Source organism: Arachis hypogaea, chromosome 3, assembly GCF_003086295.3.
Source record: "Arachis hypogaea cultivar Tifrunner chromosome 3, arahy.Tifrunner.gnm2.J5K5, whole genome shotgun sequence".
Taxonomy (NCBI): Eukaryota; Viridiplantae; Streptophyta; class Magnoliopsida; order Fabales; family Fabaceae; genus Arachis; species Arachis hypogaea.
Window position 1 is genome coordinate 127,058,006 of NC_092038.1, and position 23,662 is coordinate 127,081,667.

The 23,662-nt window shown below is 32.1% G+C and overlaps 3 protein-coding genes across 9 annotated transcripts; 1 reads left to right on the forward strand and 2 right to left on the reverse strand.

Annotated features, from left to right (window-relative positions):
- Positions 1-2,644: 2,644 nt before the first annotated feature.
- On the reverse strand, positions 2,645-11,398 carry LOC112791418 (katanin p80 WD40 repeat-containing subunit B1 homolog KTN80.1). 3 transcript variants are annotated; one of them, XR_003197217.3, is made up of 18 exons: positions 9,360-11,398; positions 8,748-8,878; positions 8,456-8,573; positions 8,133-8,359; positions 7,943-8,045; positions 7,486-7,556; positions 6,755-6,829; positions 6,523-6,666; positions 6,214-6,391; positions 5,456-5,932; positions 5,153-5,206; positions 4,804-5,072; positions 4,058-4,183; positions 3,779-3,853; positions 3,532-3,556; positions 3,284-3,400; positions 3,134-3,202; positions 2,645-3,034 (listed from the first exon to the last, which is right to left on the reverse strand). XR_003197217.3 is itself a non-coding variant. In XM_025834244.3 (18 exons), exons 1-18 carry the CDS (start codon positions 9,382-9,384, stop codon positions 2,974-2,976), a joined length of 2,433 nt encoding a protein of 810 aa, XP_025690029.1. In that variant the 5' UTR covers positions 9,385-11,398; the 3' UTR covers positions 2,645-2,973. The 3 variants fall into 3 exon arrangements, 2 of the variants coding, with proteins under 2 accessions (XP_025690029.1, XP_025690030.1); XM_025834244.3 differs by having other exon boundaries at positions 3,532-3,644; XM_025834245.3 differs by having other exon boundaries at positions 3,532-3,644; positions 8,133-8,364; positions 9,360-9,701.
- Positions 11,399-15,992: 4,594 nt separating this feature from the next.
- LOC112791419 (protein STRUBBELIG-RECEPTOR FAMILY 3) lies at positions 15,993-21,052 on the reverse strand. Of its 5 annotated transcripts, none has more exons than XM_025834246.3 (16): positions 20,218-20,352; positions 19,981-20,123; positions 19,668-19,797; positions 19,411-19,479; positions 19,231-19,296; positions 19,064-19,135; positions 18,893-18,964; positions 18,740-18,811; positions 18,589-18,654; positions 18,389-18,454; positions 17,913-18,256; positions 17,532-17,782; positions 17,172-17,437; positions 16,795-17,049; positions 16,549-16,714; positions 15,993-16,336 (listed from the first exon to the last, which is right to left on the reverse strand). In XM_025834246.3, the coding sequence occupies exons 2-16, from the start codon at positions 20,078-20,080 to the stop codon at positions 16,262-16,264; spliced, it is 2,070 nt and encodes a 689-aa protein (XP_025690031.1). In that variant the 5' UTR covers positions 20,081-20,123; positions 20,218-20,352; the 3' UTR covers positions 15,993-16,261. The 5 variants fall into 5 exon arrangements, with proteins under 5 accessions (XP_025690031.1, XP_025690033.1, XP_072089595.1 ...); XM_025834248.3 differs by having other exon boundaries at positions 19,981-20,120; positions 20,218-20,342; XM_072233494.1 differs by lacking the exon at positions 18,893-18,964 and having other exon boundaries at positions 19,981-20,120; positions 20,218-21,052.
- A 24-nt stretch (positions 21,053-21,076) lies between these two features.
- LOC112791421 (uncharacterized) lies at positions 21,077-22,593 on the forward strand. The gene has a single exon (XM_025834251.3). It carries the CDS (start codon positions 21,556-21,558, stop codon positions 22,363-22,365), a length of 810 nt encoding a protein of 269 aa, XP_025690036.1. The 5' UTR covers positions 21,077-21,555; the 3' UTR covers positions 22,366-22,593.
- The last annotated feature ends 1,069 nt before the right edge of the window (positions 22,594-23,662 follow it).

The following is a 23,662-nucleotide window of genomic DNA, read 5'->3' on the forward strand; positions in this document are numbered from 1 at the left end:
ATTAATAAATTTCGTGTTAATGTTAAAAAATTTTGGTGTTATTTTCTAATTAATTCTGCATAATTCAAAATTTCTTATCCTCTTTTTCGTTATCATCATCTTCTTCTTCTTTTCTTATCTCACATTCACATAATTTTTTTTATTTATCCTCTTAACAAAAATAAAAACAAAAAAAACAAATATAATACTACAAAAAACACCAGAAAGATGAGGAGAAAAAAAAAACGTAACAACTGCATATAGAGAAGAAAATAAAATACAAAAAGGAAGAAAAAACGCGCAATACTACTCGAAATTGGAATATGTCTACACACTCTTATTAATAAAAATGATTTTTATTAGATTTGAACCAACTTAATTGAAATTGATTACAAAAAAATTTGGATGTGTAACAAAATTGTTACATAATATTTTTTTTTCTTAAATCGTCTGATTTAAATACAATTTTGACATATAATTTTTTTTGTCGATTTATGTTATATAACATTTTGTAATTTAATTTTGATACACTAAAAATATAAAAAAAATAAATTTTTTAATTAAATTCATATTTTTATATAATTATTTATGTAATAATTTAAAAATTAATTATTTTTACCAATATAACTATATATAAGTAGTTGCTTATATAATATTTTTTAAACTATCAGTTCATAAAAATATTTTTTTATTAATAAAATAAACTAGTGTAGCTAATATAGCATTATATTAATAGAAATGAAAATTAATAGGCTTATATATACTGCATTTAATTTTTTTTATATATAAAAGAACTTCGTTTCCACTTAAAACACAAGCAAACATTATTCAAAAAAATAATAAGCCATGATTTGGATTGAAAGTGCAATATGTTCAAAGTCAATGCAATCACGTAATTTAATTCTTGAATCTTGATCAACTTCAAAGATTTAATTTAATTGATGTTCAATATATTTCTAAAGCATTATGGTACTGCTTGTGTTTATTATTATCATGTTTAAAATATTATTTTAGTCAAATCGTTTATGTCAAATTTTAATTTAATTCGTAACATTTTAAATATTTTATTTTAATTTTAAAAGGTTTTAAATAAATTTAATATTATCTTATAGTTAAATTTGACTCAAATAATTAATAAAAAATTTAATATTTATAATTATTGATAAATCAATTTTACATACATACTAAAATCAAACATTATTTATCTCTTAAATATATTAATTATTTGTGCTAAATTAAAAAAATATTTGAATATAATAATAAAAAATATTATTTATTTATTTATTATATAAAAATATTTTTTAAAATAACAAAGTGTAAATTATAAATTCTGAAAAAGTATTTTTTATTTTACTAATACTTTTATTTTTATTATTAAAAATGATTAAATATGTTAAAGAATAAAAAAAGATTTTTTTACAATTTTTTTCCAACGAATAAATGCCACCCAAACGAACTCATACACTCCTTCTTCACGAAGTCTTCACTTTTCTGTCTTCGTATTTTGGCTTCTTCGTTTCCTAACTAATGCATTTCATACTTTAGGATAAAGCCTTAGCTAGACAGGACTTTGAATTGTTGACCCTTTTAACCAAATTGTATAATATACGTAAAACATTCCTAACAAGTAACCATCGTTGAATTTTAGTGGGACACAGTCTTGCACACAAGTATTTTAACTCTAACTGAAGTACTTATTAAACTAATTAAGAAGTTCTTATATGAAACCAAAGGCATAAGAAAACTAAATAATGATTATATTTCGAAGTACATGGGTATGATTTCTAAGAAATAATTTATGAAAAAGTCTAGGAAGCAACTACAATTTTTTCTAGTTCATAGATTCAGTGTCAAGTGAGTAGACATGTTTGACCTATTGAATTGAGTACATCACCATTTTTTACGGAAAAGATAATTTTCTCTTTAAATGAAATTGTAACTTTTGTGATGGAAAAATGAATTGTAATCTATGATGCACGGATATTTATACGGACAAGAACACGACACGGCCGATACGCGAATTTTAAAATTTTACATGATACAGGGACATGCATACATATAAAATATAAAGTATTTTTTAGATACTGTAATGATATTTTAATATTTTATTATATTAAAATGTAAATTAATTTTTTAAATTATTTTTAATGTATTATTTTAATAATATCAAATATTTAAAATATTTTTTATTTTAATAAATAATAATATATACTATATCTAAATTTATTTTAAGAATATATATTAAGAATAAGACCGAACACGCTGACACGTGATGATATTTAGGTGTGTCCAAATATGTCCGAAAAAGAATTTTTTATTTTTTATTAAGACACAGTTTAGACACAGCAGACGCGCGTATGAGACGTGATGAATGTCGTGTCCAAAATGTGTCCAACATGCAATTCAGCAAAGTATCCGTACTTCATATATTGTAATCATCATTTACGGCACTAATAAACAATTATTATTTGCTTTTCACATCTAGTGATATTAATTTTTTATTTCAATTTTTATAGAATACTAATTACATTAAATATTATCCAACAAAAATGCCTTGATCATCCCATTTTGACCACACTACACTTCCTAGTATCAGTGAAATTTCATATCTATCCAAAACAGCATAAATAGATTTGAGTTTTTAAGTAGAATTAAGATATCAATGTACAGTGAACACTCCAATGTTCCCATTTCATTAGCCATCATATATGACATTGCATTTTACAAAGAAAACTCATGAGTTCTAAATACAAGTTGAAGGGTGAATACCAACATCCTTAGATGGTTGCTTTCAACTTCCAATAATCCAAACACCATTCATTCAGCTGTCTCACACAGTTCATTTGTTGTACTTTTCTCTGCCGACGACGATGCGCGAGAATCATCGAGACAAAATCGTTGGGCTGTGATCAAAATAACCCAACAAGAAGGTTTCATCTTCTGTAACATAATTCTGCTTAACCATATTTGTGGCTGGATCACACTCATCTTCAGTTAGGATTGTTGAAGGACTAAATTCAGCTCCTGTGCAGACTTGGCCAACAAGCCACCCCTCCTGCAGCCAAAAAAAAGAAGCCGTGACTCGATTCGAAACTTCAGAGAGTGCTTAAGAATCAGTTACTCGTGCGTTGAGCCCTACTGGATGATTGATTACCTTACTAATATTGGAAGAATCATATGGATCTTCTGCAGTTGCATAAAGCATTGGTTGCAGCATTCGCGCCTGTTCACATAAATTAAGTTACTACAAATATAAACTTCAGGATAGAGCCAAAGCCATATAAAGGGTGAAGATGGAGGACACCTTTGCTGTGCATGTAGATCAACCCCAACTGACGGAGGCGCAGAAACAGTTGATCGTATCATTGGACCAAAAACTGCTACAAGCTTTAATAGCAAATCCAACGACACCTTCACATGTCTGCACAGTAAGAGTATAGGAAACATCCATCAAAGCCACTTTATCTTGAATGAGAAACATGCATGAGGCACCAACCAAATATTTCAACTCCCAGAATGAGAATAATTCCTTCACAATTGACAAAGAATTACCTCTCTGTATTGCTATCAAGCAAACCTACGAGCACAGGAAGTAAGGAGGAAAATAAATCCAAAGTGAGAATCTCCATCTTCTCAACAAGGACACTGATAACATCTGCTTGAACCTGCATCCGAATGATGCTGTTCTCAGGACTAAATATTTAATAACAAATCCATAAATAACTTGCCTAAAGCATTTAATATCTGATCAAACAAAAAGCCAAGAAGGCTGACATATGCTATTGAAAGAGATACGTACAGATTTATCAGGCAACTTTCTCAAAGCATTGATGGCACCTTTACTATCATTGCGGTCCCAAAAATGTCGCACTACCTACCAATGCAAATTAGACCAGCCAGTAAGTGACACTATATATTCTTAATGTTTCCAGTTCTTATCATTTTCTTTCTTTATCCTTGTCAAGCAAATAAATGCAAAGACGAACTTCCACACTCGAGCATATAGGCTATACCAAAACACTGTTAATCAGAACACAACTCTATAATTTTATTAATTTCAATGATTAGCAAAACTTACCTGTATTTTTGTCAAACGTGATCGAAGATTACTTAATGTTACATCATGGGTTTGCATGAGACCTTCGATTAGTTCCCCTTCATTTCCAGAGTTTGAGATCCTTTCATCAATTTGAGGCTCTGCTTTCTGACCATTTTAAAAAACAGGATGAATTTGCAAGTTCAACTAACATAAAAAAGGGGCATTATGTACCCAAAAAATGAGGTTTTATGATTGAATTTTCATTCTTCAATATCGAGAAAAGAAGTATCAAAGCCATGAGATCAAAATTGAAAGAATAGAAATAACAATTTGTAACCAACTTGGGTTGGTCTAGTGGTTAGCTCACTAATCCGCTTTTGAGCAAGTGTCGAGGGTTTGAATTCGGCCTTTTGCATGTAGCAACTCATTGGGCAGTAACAAACCCTTAAATGAGCTCAGATCCTCGATGGTTTACTCCTTGGCCTGCCGAGTGACGATACCGTGGGAAACCAAAAAGAAAATAAGAAATAACAATTTGTTCAACCTATTGATATCCTTCCTTTTCCTAAATCCCAAATCCCTTTGGACGAAGATTTCTAAATTTGACAAAGATTTCTAACAAGACATCAGCCACAAATACGTGTAACCAAGGGTAGCATATTATGTCTTACCAGTCCTGAATTGAGAACAATATAGATTTTAGCTGAAGAAAAGAATACAAAGTGGAAATGCTAGTGTCCAAAGTTTTGCAAAGCTTGTCTCTTTTGTAAAAGCTAGAAATTTACCAGGATGTTGGGAGATTTATCAGTTTCAGACATTGTGCTGGGAATGTTGGGTGTGTTGTTACGATCTTCAACAATGGGAATTGTTTCTCTCCTCTCAAATATTGTGGTGGGGGTGGTGGCCACGTTGCTTTGGTCTTCCTTGAGATTTTTTTCCTTCCTTTCATGTATTGTGATGAGGGATGCCTTAGTTTGATCCTCACTGATAGGAGTTCTTTCCTTTCTTTCAAACCTCTCAACCAGAGAACGAGTCCTTCCTCGGACAACAGCAACTGCAAAAGCAAAATGGAGATCATTAAGTTTTGAGAGGCTTTAATATTGAATAGATCTACATTTTTTAGCTATGACAAACCTCCATTGATATTAACCGGAGTAATCTCTTCACTGCAGGGTGAGGATTCAACACCTGCAACATAATGGGTAAAAAGGGTCAGAATGACTTTATTTCAAATATGCTACATCCTATATCAGACACATACATTTTCTTTGCTTCAAATACAATAAGATGCATACAGTATACTAGACTCCATATAACTTCAGGAATATTCATAGTGCATATATAAACCAAAGAAAGGAAATTGGGAGAACAATAAGGAAATATAATCATTTAGAACTTGCATTTGACCTTCTCAGTGGCTTAATCAAAATCACTTACGTTTGTCTGTGTCGGAAAATGTGTCCGGAGTTAAGGTCTTTTCAAACTTCTCTGTAACACTCTTAATAGGATGTTTGTCTTCACAAGCTTCTTTGACATTGTTCTGAGATTCTACTGTCACCTGGAAGTTGCAGTCTTTAGCACTGTATAGTTTACTATTGGTATCCACATTATCAAAATCAAATATGCCGGAAGATGCTCTCCGAGCATGAGCTGGCCTAAGTAGCATCCCAGGTTTTGTCTTTGAAAAGGCGATTGTTTCATTTCCAGATTTTGCTGAGTCCTTGCTATGAGGAATGTCCCGAGGTACAATGTTAGGTGAAATGAAAGATCTTTTTACTGATTGTTCATTTGGTTTTGCACTAACACCTTTTACAGGACTTTGCCTTAGCATTTCCTTTGATTCCTCTGAGAAATCTACTTTTGGAGAACGATAAGACCTAGATTTCTGTAAAGCAATAGGATCCCCTCCAGAAGCTGTATATGCATAATTGTGTGTAAGAGAGAGGTTCTTAGATACATAATTGTGACTACAAACAAACAGGTACATATATAAATTATTACTGTGTCAAGAACAAGAGTTCATGTTTGCTCGTGCATTAAATTTCCAATACCAAATTAATAAACTGATGCAATCCTATCTTACCAATATTGCTCAGAGGCACTATATAGTGAAAATTCCATTTTGAAAGCTGAATTTTTTTTTTTCAAGAAATTCAGATTTAATATAGAAGGAAGACACAAGATCAGTGGCTTACAGTCAACATATATATTCTTTATCTCTTTTGATTCAATGTCCGGAGAAACACTGCGCAACCCAGAAGTAAGTCCTACACCAACCTCGACTTTCTCTATTGGACTCGCCTGAAGACTAAGTTGCTGCTCTGTTCTTTCGTTGTTCTTGGTTTCCAAGCCAGCAGTATATGGTTCAATACACTATACACAAATAAATAACACTCAGAAGGATATCTACCAGAGTACAAAGAATAGCAAACATGTCTCAAGAAATCCTATTGCCATGTAAAATACAGCAGAAATGGAGCTGTTCTTAATGGTGGAAGTCCTACCGATATATCCACTATCCATACTACAACTGAATTTTGGTGGAATGAGCAACTCAAAAGTTTTCCATCATGAATGCAGAGGTCACCAAGTGTTGTCCATTCCATGTCAATAGCATCATGACATATTACAGGTTCCCATGAATAGACCTACATTAATTGAGCACTAAATGATAACTTACCCCTGCTTGAGAAGCTTCATTATTATAAAGTACTTATCAAAGTGAATAATCTGTACCTTCAAACTACCCTCAAGTCCTGCAAATAAGGTCCGTCCATCAGGATGAAACGCTATTGAACGTACCCCTGAAACCTAAGAAAAAATCATTTAATATGATTAGAGAAGTAATATGAACAGAATTGAAATCATATCCTTGTATAATTATTACTAAAGTTCAATGTTTTACAAAAAGTTGTCCTGTTTCAATGCATGTGAATGCAATTGTGGACTAAATAATAAATACAAATAAATGTTGATTTTACTTTACATTAGAAGGAGAATAAATAACAAAGTTGACATGCAACATAATTTGAGCAAACAATTTAGCATGCTTTGAAGGTAATAGCTTTGATATTAACAATATTTGAATTAAAGCACAAACACAATTATGCATCTTTTACTGTATATTATTAACCACTAGCCATGATATACCAACATTTTCAAGTTTAAGTAAATATTTAAGCCTGGAAAACATAGAATGGAAAAAGGACTTGGACACAACTTAACTAACAGCTTTTTAAACATTCACAACTAACAATAATGTCGGGGAAAATTGTTTATCATTATAAGGGTCAAGAATGGTGATCCACTGCAGCAGTTATATAACAGTTTCCATGAAGTTTGTAATGGTATAAATATAAAACTGATGGAGGTGTTGCAATAAATTCCAACTGAGAAGTGCTAGATATGCATGTTAATGGCATATATATTGGATTAAAAAGGTAGAAATATTCTGCAAAATTAGCTACCTCTTGTCTAGTAGATCCAATCAGTTCAAAGGATTCTAAATCCCAAAATTTCACTGTTCTGTCCACTGACCCTGCAATACAATTTGTGATATTGAAAAGCTTAAGAATAAACATGTTGCTTGACATGAGAGTTCCCATCTTTTAGGTATAAGTCACAACTAAATGAACCAAGATTGGAGAAAATAAATATATGCATAAATGACAAGTCCAAATACATCATTCTATTGAATGGATTGGAACCGAATTTTTTAAAGAAAAAGAAAATCAGGACCACTTATACCAACCTAATTAAATTTTCATTTAGTGCATTTGAAATGGCAATATAGTAGAAGGATTTGCTTGTAAATGAATACCTAATAGAAATAGCAAGACAAAATGAAATAAGGAATCTTTTCATGGACATTGCATGGATAAGCATCATCTACCATGTGCAACTGCTCCAAAGTCACTAACCCACCTGTGGCCATAAGAAACTCAAGAGGATGGAATTCTAGGGAGCAAATGCGTCCTTCATGGAACTTGAAGTCATTCAAGAGTTTTCCAGCTGTTAGATCCCAGACCTGTAACATTGATATAATTTTTTATAGAACAAATCCAAGAGTTCAAAAATATTGCTAGCAAAAGCACACCATATTCCATAATATTACCTTCACAACATTATCAAATCCACCGGAAACTACCCAACGGCCGTCTGGAGTGAATTTGATTGTACTAATACCCTGGCTATGACCCTTGTATGTATGAATGCATCCCTTCTTCCGGATATCCCAAAGCTTTAGATTAGCATCCGAGGAGCCAGATGCAAAAAACTCACCAAATGGATGAAACTCGACGGCAGTGCAATTGGAACTGTGTCCAGCAACAGAGCGAACCACTATACTTCAAGAACAAGAAATGATACATTAGAAGCATATTGAGGAATGTTAGTATATGGTGGTAACCATATTATTAAATATAATAGTTAACTCACTCTTTGCTTCTTCCAGATCCCAAAGCTTTATTACACCTGATGATGCTCCACCAAGAACCAACACTTCTGCTGAGTCGAAAGCAACGGATTCTACTGAACTTGTATGACCACAGAGACTCTGCATACATTTATAGCAGAAAGTATTGTTAAGATCATGGCTTTGCTGCCACAAACAATAACATAAGTTGCAACACAATGCACATGACCCTTCTATGACTGACTAATGATCCACTAGTAGCCATAATCCAAGATACTATAGAAACAACAGCAGCAAGCCAGCAACCAAACTAACCATCAAAGAAGTTGGTTTCCCAATTGTCCATAGATTGACATTTTGATCATCCCCTCCTGTTGCGAAAAGGCGGCATGCCTTCTTTCCTATCCTTAAACAATTCACATTGCCTGAATGAGCCACAAATTCCTCTGCAGTTCATTGGCTAAGGAAAGCACATTATCAAAACCATCAAATATCTATGCTTTACAGAAGTGATAGCAGACTAATCCAGATCCAGAAACACAAAATCAAGTCCCTAGCATGTTATATTTAAAAAGTTATGCTAAGGCATCAAAGTATACTATATGTTCTAGCAGAATGCATCAACTTATTTAAGTCAAAAAGGAAAAAAAAATCCAGTAAAATAGATATCATAGATTGCAACTTGAAAGTTTCCATAAGAGAGGGAGGAAATGCCTAAAATATGTCATCTTTTTTCACCATAACTTCCAACTTGCTCTTTAGCTACCAACATTTGCAGCACTCATTCACTCCCCCTTCCCCACTAAAAAATCCCCAAGAAACGATGCAAAGCTCAAATCTTTACACCCACTTTGCATTCCCTAATAAGCATTTTCTGAGGCCAAAAAAAGAAGAATGATAAAAACCGAAAGAAAAAGAAAAGGATACGTAGTTTGTATGGTGGTTTAGCCATTGGTTTCTTGAAGAGCTACTGAAAACCAGCTTGTGAAGAAGAAATGAAGCAATTGGCGAGTTGGGTATACTTCAAATGTGGCCGATGCTGCTTCAGAAGCATAGCAGAATGGAAAAGGCCACACCTTTTCTGGCTGAGTAGGATGAAAATGGAAATCCAAAAGGACAAGATTGCAATTGGATTTTGGTGTTTTGCTCTGAACAAGAAGAAGAAGAAGAAGAAGATGATGTGAAGGAAGAAGATTTCAGATTCAGTAGTCAGAAAAGAAAACTTTTTTTTTATAATTATTATTTATTATTTGTGTGTCAACTTTTTTCGTATTTTGTTGTCCGTGGAGAACGAGCTCAAGAGAGAGAGAGAGAGTCATAGACCACTGTTTTACACTGCTCGGACCAAATTGCCCTTCTATTCTTGCTGTTGCCATTACCATTTTACCTAAACACCCCCCAATTAGTAATAAATAATAATATAATATATAGATTGTGGATATTGCAATTTTGTTTTTAGCTATATAATATATTGGAAATGTGTAATGCACGATTTCATTATATGATAACATTTATTATTTCTTTTTTAAAGTCGTTGCTTTCTTATATTATTGTGTCTCTCACTTTGGATATATCATCAATAAATAATAATAGTAACTTTTATTCATATAGTGAAAAAAAGTGAGTTCTTTTAAGTTTTGTATATCTTTTAAAGTATTTTATTTTATATCTAGTTATTTACTTTAAATAAATATTTTTATAATGATAAAAAAAACTGAAATGCAGTGTTATAAGTTGAGAATGGTTAGATAGTAATTTAGTTAAAAATATAAAATTATTTAATAATTTTTAATTAATAATTTAATATAAAAATAATTATACGTAAATTTTTATCCAAGAATAAATTAAATTATTATTGTATGTTGATAATAAATCCAATGTATTAATTATATATACGTCGTTAATGTTTTATGACCTTTTAGAGAGTGACTTAAAACTCACGTTTCTTTATGATAATTATATTAGTTTTATTTTTTAAGTTGATATTAGGTTGATTTATTGATTGGATTAAATAAAATGAATAAAAGGCAACTAAAGATTCTTATAATACTTACTGTATAGGGCTACCTAATTTTGGGAGTGTGATTCACCAAACATTCATGGAGAATGGAGATGCAAAATTTGATGTGAATAAAAGGTATGAAAATGACTTGTATCGAACTATGGGGGGAATTCCTTATAGAATAATCCCCATTTCTTCAGCTTTAATTTTCCATTATATATTTAATTTAATTTAGGAGAAAAGTTTGATAGTGACACCCACACTACACACTTTATTGTCATTGAATCATATTCATATGGATGGGCACCTATCAACTGCATCAAACTATTCAAATTATGTTAGTTTATTTGAAAAAGAACACACATTGAATAAAAAAAGGGTGTTGGATATATATTTAACAATATCGACCATAACTTAAATAAGAGTAACAAAAACAGTTTAAAGGTACCTCAATGTTTAGACTGTAGATAATTTACTGCATATTGTATACGCCTCCAATATTGGTGCTAAAATAAATACCTATCAATGCTTATAAACTCGCATCGTTTTTCTTGAAATAGTTGAGAAGCCTTTTACCAAAAGTACTATATGAAGTTTCTACTCAATGAATCCGAGTTAATTAGTTATAGGCTGTTATGGTGGTAGGACAATTACCAAAAATATAAAAAAATAAAATATTTTTAGAAAACTAAAAAAGAAAATACTTTTTAAAAATTAAAAAAGAAAATACTTTTAGATGTTTGATTAAAAATTTTAACATTCAATTTAAAAAAAACAATGTATACAACAATCTAATGAGGTAAAAAAATTTATCGCATATTAAAAATATTCTATAAATACAAAATACTGATGATCATATATTTATATATTTTTATATATATTAATGATAGCAAGAGTAGTAACATGTTGCACGCAAAGAGAGCAACGCATGCAGAGCACAATGAGAATTGTAACAAGAATGACCAACAAGAATAACTAATAGAATTGGTATTTATTAAGCGGATGTGACATTGACAAGAGGGACGTGTGTGAATTGTGGGCCTTTCTTTCTGAATCTCTCTCTGAATTCTCTTCCTGTGATTTTATTGTTGTTTCTCATTCTTTTTTCTGCTTTGTGGCGTTGTGCAGGTTGAGTCAAGCTACTATTATAAATTGACGTGTGTGAATTGTGAGCCTTTCTTTCTAAATCTCTTTCTGAATTCTCTTCCTGTGATTTCCTTATTGTTTCTCATTCTTTCTTTTGCTTTGTGGCGTTGTGCAGCAGGCTACCATTATAAATTGATGTGTGTGAATTGTGAGCCTTCCTTTTTGAATCTCTTTCTGAATTCTCTTCCTGTGATTCTCTTTTTGTTTCTCATTCTTTCTTCTGTTCTGTAATTTTGTACAAGTTGAATCAAGCTACTATTATAAATTTTCAATCCTCTCAGCCCCAATATTATACTTCCATTGATTCTATTTGTTATTTTCCTATATATATATATATATATATATATATATATATATATATATATTACCTAATTTAAGTAAGCACCAATTTAGGGTTGCACCTAAAAAACCTATTATAAAAGGCCAAATCATCGAAAATTTGAGAATTTTATCTTTTTAAAAAGTGTTTGGTAGTAACAATTTTTTTTAATATATATTATCACTTGTTTTTTAATTATTAGAGATAAAAATATTTAGATTGAAATTTTATTTATATTAAATTAAACATTCAATATGTTTAATAATTTAATTATTAGTATAAGACAGTTATTTATTTTATTTTATAAATATAAAATAATATAATATATAATAACTTCTATATATATACACTTACTATTACTCATTAATTTTTATTCCAAAAAGGTGGAGAAGAGAGAAAAAAAGATGAAAAAAGCCCATGGTTATCTTCTTTAGATTCATGTTGTTTGACCTAATTTTTTTAGTAATCAACTATTAAAATAAGTAAATATTTAACAGCATAATTATAACAACATAATTAATTGTTTTCCGGGAATACTAATATATATCACTTTAATTATAATAATTGATTTTTTTATATAAATATAATATGATTCTTTACCGCAATTCTCTCGCTCTTAATTATAGGAGAGAAGTAGCGCACGAAAAAGTCAACAAAACAAAAAAGTGGGGGTTCATGAGAAATTGAGAGTAAATATGCATTAGTTTATATATACAAATACAGTTAGATAAACTATTTGATTAAAAATTTGATCGTAAACTATTAAAATAATATTCATAATATTTTAAATCGAACAAAATGTTAAAAAAAGTCTCTAATATTTTTATCAAATATTTACTATTGTTGAAAGTTTTTTTTGTCGCTTCTTTCTTTTTAATTTTTTTGTTTTAGGGTTTTTTTAATATTTTGGTATGGTTTTCCCAACATTAATTTGTGAATTGAGTATTATTGGTGATTTCACTGAATTGGTGATGTAATGATGGAGTTCATTTCTGATTTCTAGGCAGTAGGCAAAGGGAATGTTTAAACATGCTTCATTTACTCAAACATGGGTCTATCCTCATCATTGCATTCATTCTTCACTCATGCATGGCTACCTTTTAGTTTTTTTTTTTTGGATATTGGGTTATATGCAACTTTATTGGGCTCAAGGATGATAATTTAGAATAAATCTAAGAGTCTAGATTAAAATCTGGTTAACTAACTTAATTAAGTTTATTTTGATAAAATAACTTAAACAATAAATAATTCTGTTAAAAGTAACTTATAAATAAGTTATTTTGTGTTTGGATTTTTAACTCTAAAAGTATTTATTTTATAGAAATGTGACAACTGACAAGTAGAAGTATTATAAGAAAAATCATTTTTTTAACTTCTCTATAAGTTCCTAAATAGTTTCTTAGAAAATTGCAATTTGGTTTTGAAAATTGCACCAGACATTAATACTACTACTTTTCATAAGTCAAAAATTAAAAAAAGTTACTTCTAAAATTTCTCAAATGGGCCCTAAGTTGAATTAATCTAGTAATTAATTTATTAATTTGTTTAAATTTTAAATAAGTGTTAAGAATTCAAATTTTATTTTATGTATGTTATAATTTTTTAGTCAACGATTAAATATTTAAATAAAGTTTCGATCTATAATGAATTAATTCTTAATCTGTAAATCTAATTATGACTGTTTGATTTTTATTAGGGGTGGCAAAGCGGGCCGGCCCGCCTCGCCTAGGCTCGTCTCATAAACGGGGTGGGCCACCAATTAAAATGGGTTCAAAATACTAGTCTGCCCCATTTTATGGCGGATTGGCGGGCTAGCCCGCTTGACTATTTTTTTTTCTTTTTGAAAAATAAAATTCATTAAAATGAACAAAAAATTTAATAATTAAAAAATCAAATACAAATAAAAAATAATCAAATTATAATATAATTTTTTTAACTTTTTTTTTATTTTTAACTTCAATAAAATTTTCAAAATAATATTTGTCAATAGAATCATCTTTATTTTAAAAAATAAATCACATAATTTGAGCATATATACGAAATTGTAAAATAAAATAAATAAAGTTAATAACTAAAGAAGGAATAAAAACAAAAACTAAAAAAAAAGTGTTTAAAAATTCTATAATTATTAATTTTATAATAGTAAGCACTCTTTTATTTAATAAAAAAAAGAAAAATAAAAATCTTCGGCTCGGCGGACCGGCCTGCCCCGCCCCGCCAAAATTCGCCAATTCGGCGGTGCGGGTTTGGCGAATTTTTTTAATTTGGCGGACTCCAAATCCTAACCCGACCGGGTTTAGCGGATCGGCCCGACGGGCTCGACCCGTTTTGCCACCCCTAATTTTTATACTACGCAAATTTAATTTAAAAATTTGTATTTTTAATTTTTTTTAAAAATGCACTAAAATCTAACGTACTATTTTTTTTAATTATTTAGACTAAAGTTCTAATTTTATATTCTTCTTTGTCTCTTAACAAAGCAAACGGTTAGATTTACTTAATAACAATTTTAAAAAATTAACTTCATAATAAAAAGAAACACCAATCTTTTTAATAACGATATATAATACACAATTATTTTCATCGATGTTGAAAAAATAATTTGAATTATCTAAATTTTAGATTTTTACTTTAGAGAATAGAGTGAGATTTTTTATTATTGAATATTTTCTCTCTCATATTTTTTTTAGTTTCACCTATAAAATAAATAGTGATAGATCATACTTTATCTTCTAAAATAAAATTCAAAATTTAAAAAATTCAAATCCAAAAGAAATAGCCCATGCATTTCACACTATTCCTATGGACTAAATTCTTTATTTTTCTCAATATTTCAGTAAATTGTCCATAATTTTCGTTGTGAAAACTGCACCAAAATTTTGCATAAAAATGCTCAACGAAAGTCGTTAGGACTTTGTAAGCCCTTTTAAACATCCGTAATTGAGACGTTTACAACAACATCGTTTACGACACCACCATGTGCTTATTTATGTTTAATGAACTTCCATCGCAAGCTACCAAGTACCAACCAATATTTCCTGTGATTAAATCATTACTAGCAAATGTTATTAAAGGTTATAAAAATATTATTGTTCAAATAATAATATTCAAATATGATATATTACTCATTAATCCGCTTAAATAAGTGATAGAAGTTCAAATTTTACTTTATACATGCAGTAACTTATTAGTCAGCAACAAATCTTCAAATAAAGTTTAATATCGTAACAAATTAGTCATTGACCTGTTGGATCGAAAGATATCTAGAAACCAACAAAAACATATGGATAATGTATTAGACTTAACTGATTATTTTTTCTATTCTAACGGATTTTTATAAACACAGGTATCTAATTAAAATGACATTGTAAAATTATTTTATACACTTTTGATGCATAATAATTAAATTCATTTTACTAACAAAATCAGTCTAATATAAAACTCTTTAATTATCCTTGCAACCAGTTAAACTTTAATTTCTTAAAATTATAAATTAGCAATATATATCTTTCAATGAAGTCATAACCACGTTCCTCACGATCCTTTTAGACTCTTATCATTTTCATTGGTCCATTAATTACTAAACGTGGATGCTTTTATGAACCAGCAACAAACTTGAATACTCTCCTTTTCAATCCATAATAACTTGAACTTATTGTTCATATGATATTGTTCGTTAAACAAAACAAAACAAATTACGATCTTATATTACTTTACATTAATGTTTAGGAAACTGCCTTCGCTTCTCCATAACAAATTAACAATAAATAACATGTACTTCTTCACATTCACATTTTAAGCGTGTGTTTAGTTATGCTTTCATGTAATATTTTACTAACAAGTTAAGAAATGTGATCTTAATTTTTTTTTCTCTCAATTGTATGGTAAAATATATTTTTTTTAAGTGAGATAAAAAAATATTAAATAATAAAAAATCACACTTTACCAAACAATTGACAAAAAAAATTGAAAAAATTCACTCCCACCAAGTCATGCCCTAAAAGGACACTCGTTAAAGATGCAAATATAAAAAACTTTTATTATATATAAAAAAAAGAGGTTTGGGTTTTCAATAATACTAAATGTAAATGTATTATTTTTTTAATGAAAAAATTTCATGTTTGTATTGGACCAAGAAGTCAGCGACTACAATAGATTATTTAAGCCACAAGCCCAATTCAGATTAATATGAATTATGCTTATTAATCTGAGTTGACCAAAAAAAAAACATCAAATACACTGAAATTCTGACAAAAAAAAACACACACACACACACACACTGAATTGAATCAATTGAATAATATGAGAAAAAAAGAATAATAGAAAGAATTAATAAATTTTGATAGTTAAGGGAGTTGATGTTCATCCAAGACTTGACGTGATTCGCAAGAGATCCTGAACGATTTCAGACATTGCTGGTCGGAATTCAGGTTCATGCTGGAAATCAAAGGAAAACACAAGAAGAATACTAATTTTAAGTTCGATGCATTGTTTTATACGTGTATCTAATCACATAACACCATATTATTAAAACTAACTACCTTTTTACATTAACCACATGAATGGTCATAAAAAAGAATGGTTGTAATTGCACGATTGTATAAAATATTTTACATGAGTGCATCAAAATTAAACTCTAAGAAGGTTACCTGTAAACATGAAGAAATAACATCAGCAAAACGTGACAAGGATTTCATAGGAGGAGGAGGGTAGCTTCCATTCAAGGAGGGATCTACCATTTCAGACAATGCATCAATGTCATGCAGCTGAGGCACTGCCCATCTCACCACAGATTGCTCTCCCCGAGGCCGCCACCTACATAGTAACAGAATTAACTGCTCCTTAGCTAAATCAAATGTTTTTTTTCTTTACATTGAAGTAATTGGATAGTTAACCTGTCAAAGGCTTTTCGCCCGGTTAGGAGTTCTAGCATCACAACTCCAAAACTGAATACATCACTCTTTTCTGTATAACTCCCTGATTCAAACTCTGGAGCATCATAGCCCTGAGCCGTCACGACCTGCTCTGAAGATAGCAAAGAACCTAATCCACAGTCAGAGACACACACTTCCATCTTGTCATTCAGGTGAATGTTAGAAGATCGAAAATTTCGCTGCACAACAGGTGGCTGGAAGTTCTCATGCAGATACCTTGCACATCAAGAATTAGAAGAAAAAAAGGAGTTGAACAAAGTTAGCCTCTATGCTGATGATTTTCTTGAAGACATTCTTGCACAAATAAGTATTAGATATTGAGTAGCAGCTAGACTTACTGTAAAGCTCTAGCAGCTCCGAGTGACACCTGGATTCTTTCGTTCCATGAAAGTTTAACACGAGTGTTATCATCAGTATGCAATGCATCATGAAGGGTTCCATTGCTGCAATACTCATACACAAGTAGTCGTTGGCTATGCTCCGCGCAGTAGCCTAAAAGTTTTACAATGTTAGGATGTTGAATTTTGGAGATACTGAATACTAATTGAAGAAACTGCTCATGATTTTGCACCATGGAAGCATTCAGCTTCCTCACAGCCAGCAACTGCAAGAATCATATGACAGATTATAAGCATAGAAATCAACTAGGATAATGGCATAATGGGAAGGTAGTTCCAAATAAATTAGACTAATATTACCTTTCCATCAGGGAGCTCACCCTTATAAACAGGGCCAAGTGTGCCTTCTCCTATATAATTTTCTTGTGAAAAACTATCTGTATACTGCTGAAGCAATGCAACAGAATAAACCCTGATGGAACTAGTTATAATTTGTTTTCCACCTTCAATTACTTTGGTGGATTTAGCTGGACTGATGAAATTCTCTCCAGAAATTATTGGGAGAGGATGTGGCGGTGCTTGCTGCAGCGGTGGAAGTTTTGAGCCCTGTCCTATATTATGTAATTCACAACAGTTATTGCATTCTGAGCTATTTTATTTGTAATTGCAAGCAGGATTTGAAAAGCTACACTATAACAAGTTAGGAGAAAGGGAGATTCATCTAAGATGAATTAGATTTACCTTTCTCTTCATCAATATAAACATCCATGTCTTTATGTTCCTCATGATTCTTGCTCCTTGGTTTTCTCTTACAGTACCAGCACATAAAAAGGCAAATTCCTAACGCAATAAATATTAAGATCCCAAAACCAGCAATCCACCAAACCATGTTCTTAACTTCAAAGGAACTCCTAGTGATCAAAGGTGTTGGAGCTTTCATGGTCGTTGAGGGACTTTTTGCCGCTTTACCAGGTGACTTTTCAGTGGAAGGAGTAGGGGAAGGAGAAGGAACCATGGCTTCAGGTGAAGGAGCTGCAGCTGGAGGTGAGGGAATAATAGTAGTATTAAAGGGATTCCCATCTTTTCTGCAAAGTAAATGCAACTATAATTAACTTGTATTAAGCAAGGTTTAGATTAGAAACAGAAAAGGCAGATTGGCTAAAAGGAAAGCTAGAAGTTAGCACAAAAAAGAAAATCAAGTTCAAACTATGACTAACCTGAATTCAGGAATAGTCAACAACTTTGGAGGAATCGGCCCAGAGAATAGATTGTTCTCTATATTCCTACACCATAATAAACTCATGGTTTAACTAAAACTCACAATAAACTTCCTAAGCATTGTTGCTAGATATAGGTAGTAGTTATATACTTATATGTATGCTGTCTGCAATGAATAAATGTGTTCTAAAATACATACAGATTCTGAAGAGGGAGGTCCTCCAAAACAAAAAGGGTTCCACCAAGTTGATTGTCCTGCAAGTGTCTGCAAGAAATAAATAAATGAATAAGAACAACATTGATTTAGCAAGGTCAAGTAGAATCACTTAGTTGTAAGAAATTATACTCACAATGTAGTAAGAGATGATAAATTCGCAATCGAGGGAGGTAGGTGACCACTCAAGTTGTTCCCTGACAGATTCCTGCAGCATTAAAGGATTATTGTGAAACCGGATATGTTGAAAACACCGAAATATCAATCTGATTTTACATAATTTTCTTACATATTTGTCAAACTGGTGAATTGTAGAAACACATCTGGGATTTGTCCAGTTAGATGGTTATTGTTTAATGACCTAAGGGCAGCAGCAAATTGCCATTCATATTGAAGAAACAGATTATGCAGGAAAAAAGATAAAATCTAACTATTGAGATCAGATATTCTATAAACTCACAATTCTGTTAGTTGAGTTAATATGGATAAGGCATCTGGAATGCTTCCATTTAACTTATTCTCCGAAAGAGACCTAAGTTGAAAAGAAAGGAGGAAATAGAAACTTGTTTAATGATACAACAAAACAAGTCACAAATCACAAGTTTAAAGATGACAAAGATAACATACAATCTCTTCAGAGTAGATGGCAGAGTGGATGGAATGGTCCCTCCAATGCTGTTGTTGCTAATATCCCTGCCAATTGAGGAACAGAAAACTTCATTAGGTTTTCATGCAAAATAGGAGGAGTTCAAAACTTAAATGTTAACTCAGTAAGGTAACATCGAGTTTGAAGTATAAAAAACTTACATTTCTATGATGGATCGAAAATCCAAATTACTTCCAAGCTGTCCACTCAAATTCATGCTTCCAAGTTGTCTATCCATCCAAAAATTACAACAAATTTCAGGCAAGACATATACCAAAATTTGGTCACAGTCACATTCAACTTAATCAATCAAAAACAACTAAGTAAACACCAAATAGAACACTAAATAGTTTAGAATATGAGCACAACAACACAACATTAAACTAACAGTTGTTTACAAAGTGAAGAGGGAACATACAAAGCAGTTATATTGGAGAAGACACAGCTGACACCTTGCCACTGTTCCACACATGGATCTCCTCCTGTAGGTTTCCACCCTTGAAGGGGAGGTGATCCTAGTGCTACATATAAGCTATTGATTGCTGCAACTGGGAAGTGTGAATCATAACACACATCAACAGAACCACATTCAGATAATTTGCTACTTTTTGAAATTGGATTACAAGTGAGAGAATTCAATGCATTATAGTTAATTATGGTCTGAGAATGGAAGAAATCATCATGAAATTAGAAACAGAACTTGAAAATAAGAACTATGTTATGTAATATACCATCAAGGGGGTCAGTGTCTCCAACACAGAAAGTAGCTGCAAAAATCATCACTGACATGATGAGAATTCGAAAATGCAATGCCAAATTTGCACAAGCCATTTTTTTTCCTCTTCAATAGCTCCACCACTGTTTCCAATGCCTTCTGATGAAGAAGCAAAGCTCAAAATTGAATGATTGAACAGATAGATCAAAAGACAAGTAGAAACTTTGAAACGAAACTGAGAAAGGAAACATACCCTTGAGAGTTGAGAGGGTAGATAATGTTTGAAGAAGAGAGAGAATAGAAGGTTCGGATCGTCCAAGGTACATGCAGAATTACAGTACACAATCTCACTATTTTCTGTGTGCTGCTTTTTTCTTTGTACTACTTTAGAAAAAGCAGAGAACCAATAGCACTGTTTATATAATTATCTGAACGTTAGTTACTCGATTCAAATTCTTGTGATTAAAATCAGGATTATGGGGTCCATTAAACCTACTTGGACTGCCACATATGATATATGATGACACCACGCTAATTTCTTTGGTCTTGTTATGTGACTGTTTTCTAGTTAAGGTAACGGCTATATAACATGAAAGGTTATGAAATATACTAATATAATGTAATATTTTCTCTTATCCATTCACGTATGCATAATTATTAATTAATTAGAATAATGGGAGAGAGCGTTCAAGTGATGGAGGTGGATGACGCATTCTATTCAAGTTTGAACTTTGAAGAGTTCCTGATATTAATGTGATTAGTGATTAGTGATTGTTGACCTCAATGTAACGGTTCTTTGAACTTCAACTGCCCCTTACTCTTCTACAGTTCTACTCCATAATGTGGCTAATTTTTTTCTTGGTGAAGGTAAGATGGGTAATATATTTTAACACAGTAATTTTAAGTGTTTTTTAAAATTATAGAAAGTATAGAAATGACTGAATTTAATTTTTTTACCTCAAGTGCTCCTTATTCTCTACTCCATAATGTGTGTTTATTCTTGTTTGTTCCTCGTTTATTGGGTCCTGCTTTATCCCAATCAACTAAAATGGGACCATAATAATGCTCAATTTCTCCTTGGTTTTTACCTATACGATAATTGAATGTTTTGTTGAGCACATAATAAATAATTTTACTTTCTTCAAAAAATTTAACACATAATAAAGACAAGAGAGTAAATGAGTGTGAATACGCGTGTTGTATGTGGCATGAATATGATGTATTACTCTGTGGTCAGTGGTCACTGTTTAGAATGGAGAAGTTGCTAATGTCCTCAAAGTCATGACAGCAGAAAAATGACAGGTGCCAGCAATCCATGCCCTCCTAAATAGTTACACAATAGAAAAGTAGCAAACTCTTTGCCTGAATCTAAATATATCCCTCCAACTTCATTTCATTTTCACTTATCTTGTGTGTTTTAGCGCATTAACAATATCTTCATGTCTCAAAATAATGGCAATCTACCTCTTTCGGGATACATACTGCATAAAACCATAACCTTAGTCCCTAAAAAGCTTCATCCTTAATAACATAGAGTCTATATACTTGTTCTTCAACTCTATAGTATCTTGTGTTAAGGCAACTACTCCAAATGGGTTGCTGTGTCAGCAGTAACAACAAACTTTCAACAAGAAAAGGCCATGCAGATGCAGCACCGGTGGTTGCTGAGCCACCAAAACCTGAACCAGAGGAAGAAACTGTTAAGCAAGTCCTCTCATCAGAAACCCCCACATGTAACAACAACAACAACCACCCAACACAACCACAAAACAAGGAATATGAGATCAAGAAGGCATCACCATTACTCGTTAAGAAAGCAGAACATCAAGAAGAAGAAGAAGAAGAAGAAAACTCGCAGGGGAAGGTCTCACAAGAAGTTTGCAGCTTGATGAGTCAGAGTGACACCATCTCCATGTCCACAACCACAACCATATCCGAACTCATCAGAGAAGAACAAACACGCAAAAGGGTCATCAGATCTCCCAACAAACTCCAAAAAAATCGTTCCTTTTCCCGCGCTGACGTCACTGCCAAGACAAGAGACGCAAAGCTTCATGCCTCCAACAACAATAACGCTTCGGCCAGGCTGCATGTTCAGTGCAGGGACCAAGCGGCAAGGAACCAGCCTCGCCGGCGAGACCTCGGCGAAACCTCTTTCCGGCGGTCAAGGTCGCTGGCGATGAGTGTCGCATCCGACAGTGCAGCAAAGCCCGTGATGGGTCGGTGCCCGTCTGCGAGAAGAACAAATAGGACACCTTTGACGGCTGCCGGAACCGTCACGTCGGAGAAGAACAGTTGCCGGAAAACGGAGGTTCCGGCGAGGGAGCGAAAAGGAGCAGGTTTTGCTAGTGAGACACTGGAGAATCCACTTGTGTCATTGGAATGCTTCATATTCTTATAACAGGCGGCGGGCGCCACCGTCAACCACCGTGAAATGTCGGTAGTTGGGTTCGCTTAACTCCAATGCAATAATAATAGATTAATTTTCTGTACCACAGTAGTAGTAGTTTCTAGTTTGTTTCGATGTTAGGAGTTAAGGCAGTTTGTCTGTAAATAATTGAAGTCAAAGTCAACTCATGAATGGTACCACAAACATTAATCAATGATCACCAACCACGTTTTTCTCTTTTGTTTCAGTGTCGGTCAGTTAAGTCCAACTATGATTTATGCTAAACAAATTAATTAGAATGAGTTAGTTTGACTTGTGTTGACTTGTGTTACAGTATTGAGGGTGAATAATTGATATATATAAGGAAAGAAAGATTGCATTTCTGCCAAATGTGATTTAGGTCTGTACCAAAATATTCTTTACTCCATTTCATGGCAATACAAAATCCAAACTTACCTTACTGCTACATACATCTCCCATTTCACCATTTTTATAGATGTTTCAGATCACATCACAGTCACAGTCACAGTCACATTCACACACTGTTTGTTACAAATTTCCAAAGTCCAAAGAAGTAAGCTATGAGTTTTCAATTTCTATATTTGATAGTAACTTAAAAGCTTTGAGAATTGAGAAATGAGAATAGTTTTCGTCTGTGTTATTTTTTGTACAATCTATCCAGCTAGCTGGCTAGCCACAGTTGTCCAATTTAATGAGTAACTATTCCAAACTTCATATAATGTTCCCCAACTTTGTCTTGTGTGATTGGAATAAGTACGAAAAAATTCGAGAGTTGAATTTGATTTGAGGATGGAGGGAACTGAGTGGGACAAAATTGATGCCTAGTGGAGTGGTCCTCATTTTTATTTATAAATATATGAAAGCCTTGAATTGAATGGAGTGTGTAGAATATTTTATATGGTGGCAAGTGCAAATCATATCAAGAGTTTTGGAGGGTTGTGTTGCATGTTCTGTTGTTTCAAGCACAAGAGACAAATAGTTTATCTAATGCCATCAATCAATCAATCATGTGGGAAGTGGAATATGGAAATGGAATGTCCCGAGATACTCAAAGCTCTAAGTTCAAATTTATATTCCACCTAAAACACCACCATCTTGGTTTCCATAGTGGACAAGAATCAATTATTTTATGCATTTTTCTAGAAAAAACTTATTTTAGAATTATTCTCAGCTTTTGGGATTCGTTAATTATATCTGCCTGCCCTGCCACCACTGGAATTCAAAAAGAAAAGGCTCACGGTTGTGAATAATGTATTCTTATCCTAAATTCCTAACTAATCTGTATTTA

Bases quoted from the DNA above. Each gene is read 5' to 3' on its own strand.
- LOC112791418 (XM_025834244.3), bottom strand. From the start codon at position 9,384: ATGGCTAAACCACCATACAAACTAC. The intron at 8,879-9,359 runs GTATCCTTTTCT...AATGAACTGCAG, and splicing joins TAAACCACCATACAAACTAC to AGGAATTTGTGGCTCATTCA. The intron at 6,830-7,485 runs GTAGCTAATTTT...ATTTTTTCTTAG, and splicing joins TTGGATCTACTAGACAAGAG to GTTTCAGGGGTACGTTCAAT.
- LOC112791419 (XM_025834246.3), bottom strand. From the start codon at position 20,080: ATGGCTTGTGCAAATTTGGCATTGCATTTTCGAATTCTCATCATGTCA. The intron at 19,136-19,230 runs GTATGTTATCTT...TTTTCAACTTAG, and splicing joins CCATCTACTCTGAAGAGATT to GTCTCTTTCGGAGAATAAGT. The intron at 16,337-16,548 runs GTAACCTTCTTA...TTTGATTTCCAG, and splicing joins TTATTTCTTCATGTTTACAG to CATGAACCTGAATTCCGACC.
- LOC112791421 (XM_025834251.3), top strand. From the start codon at position 21,556: ATGGGTTGCTGTGTCAGCAGTAACAACAAACTTTCAACAAGAAAAGGC.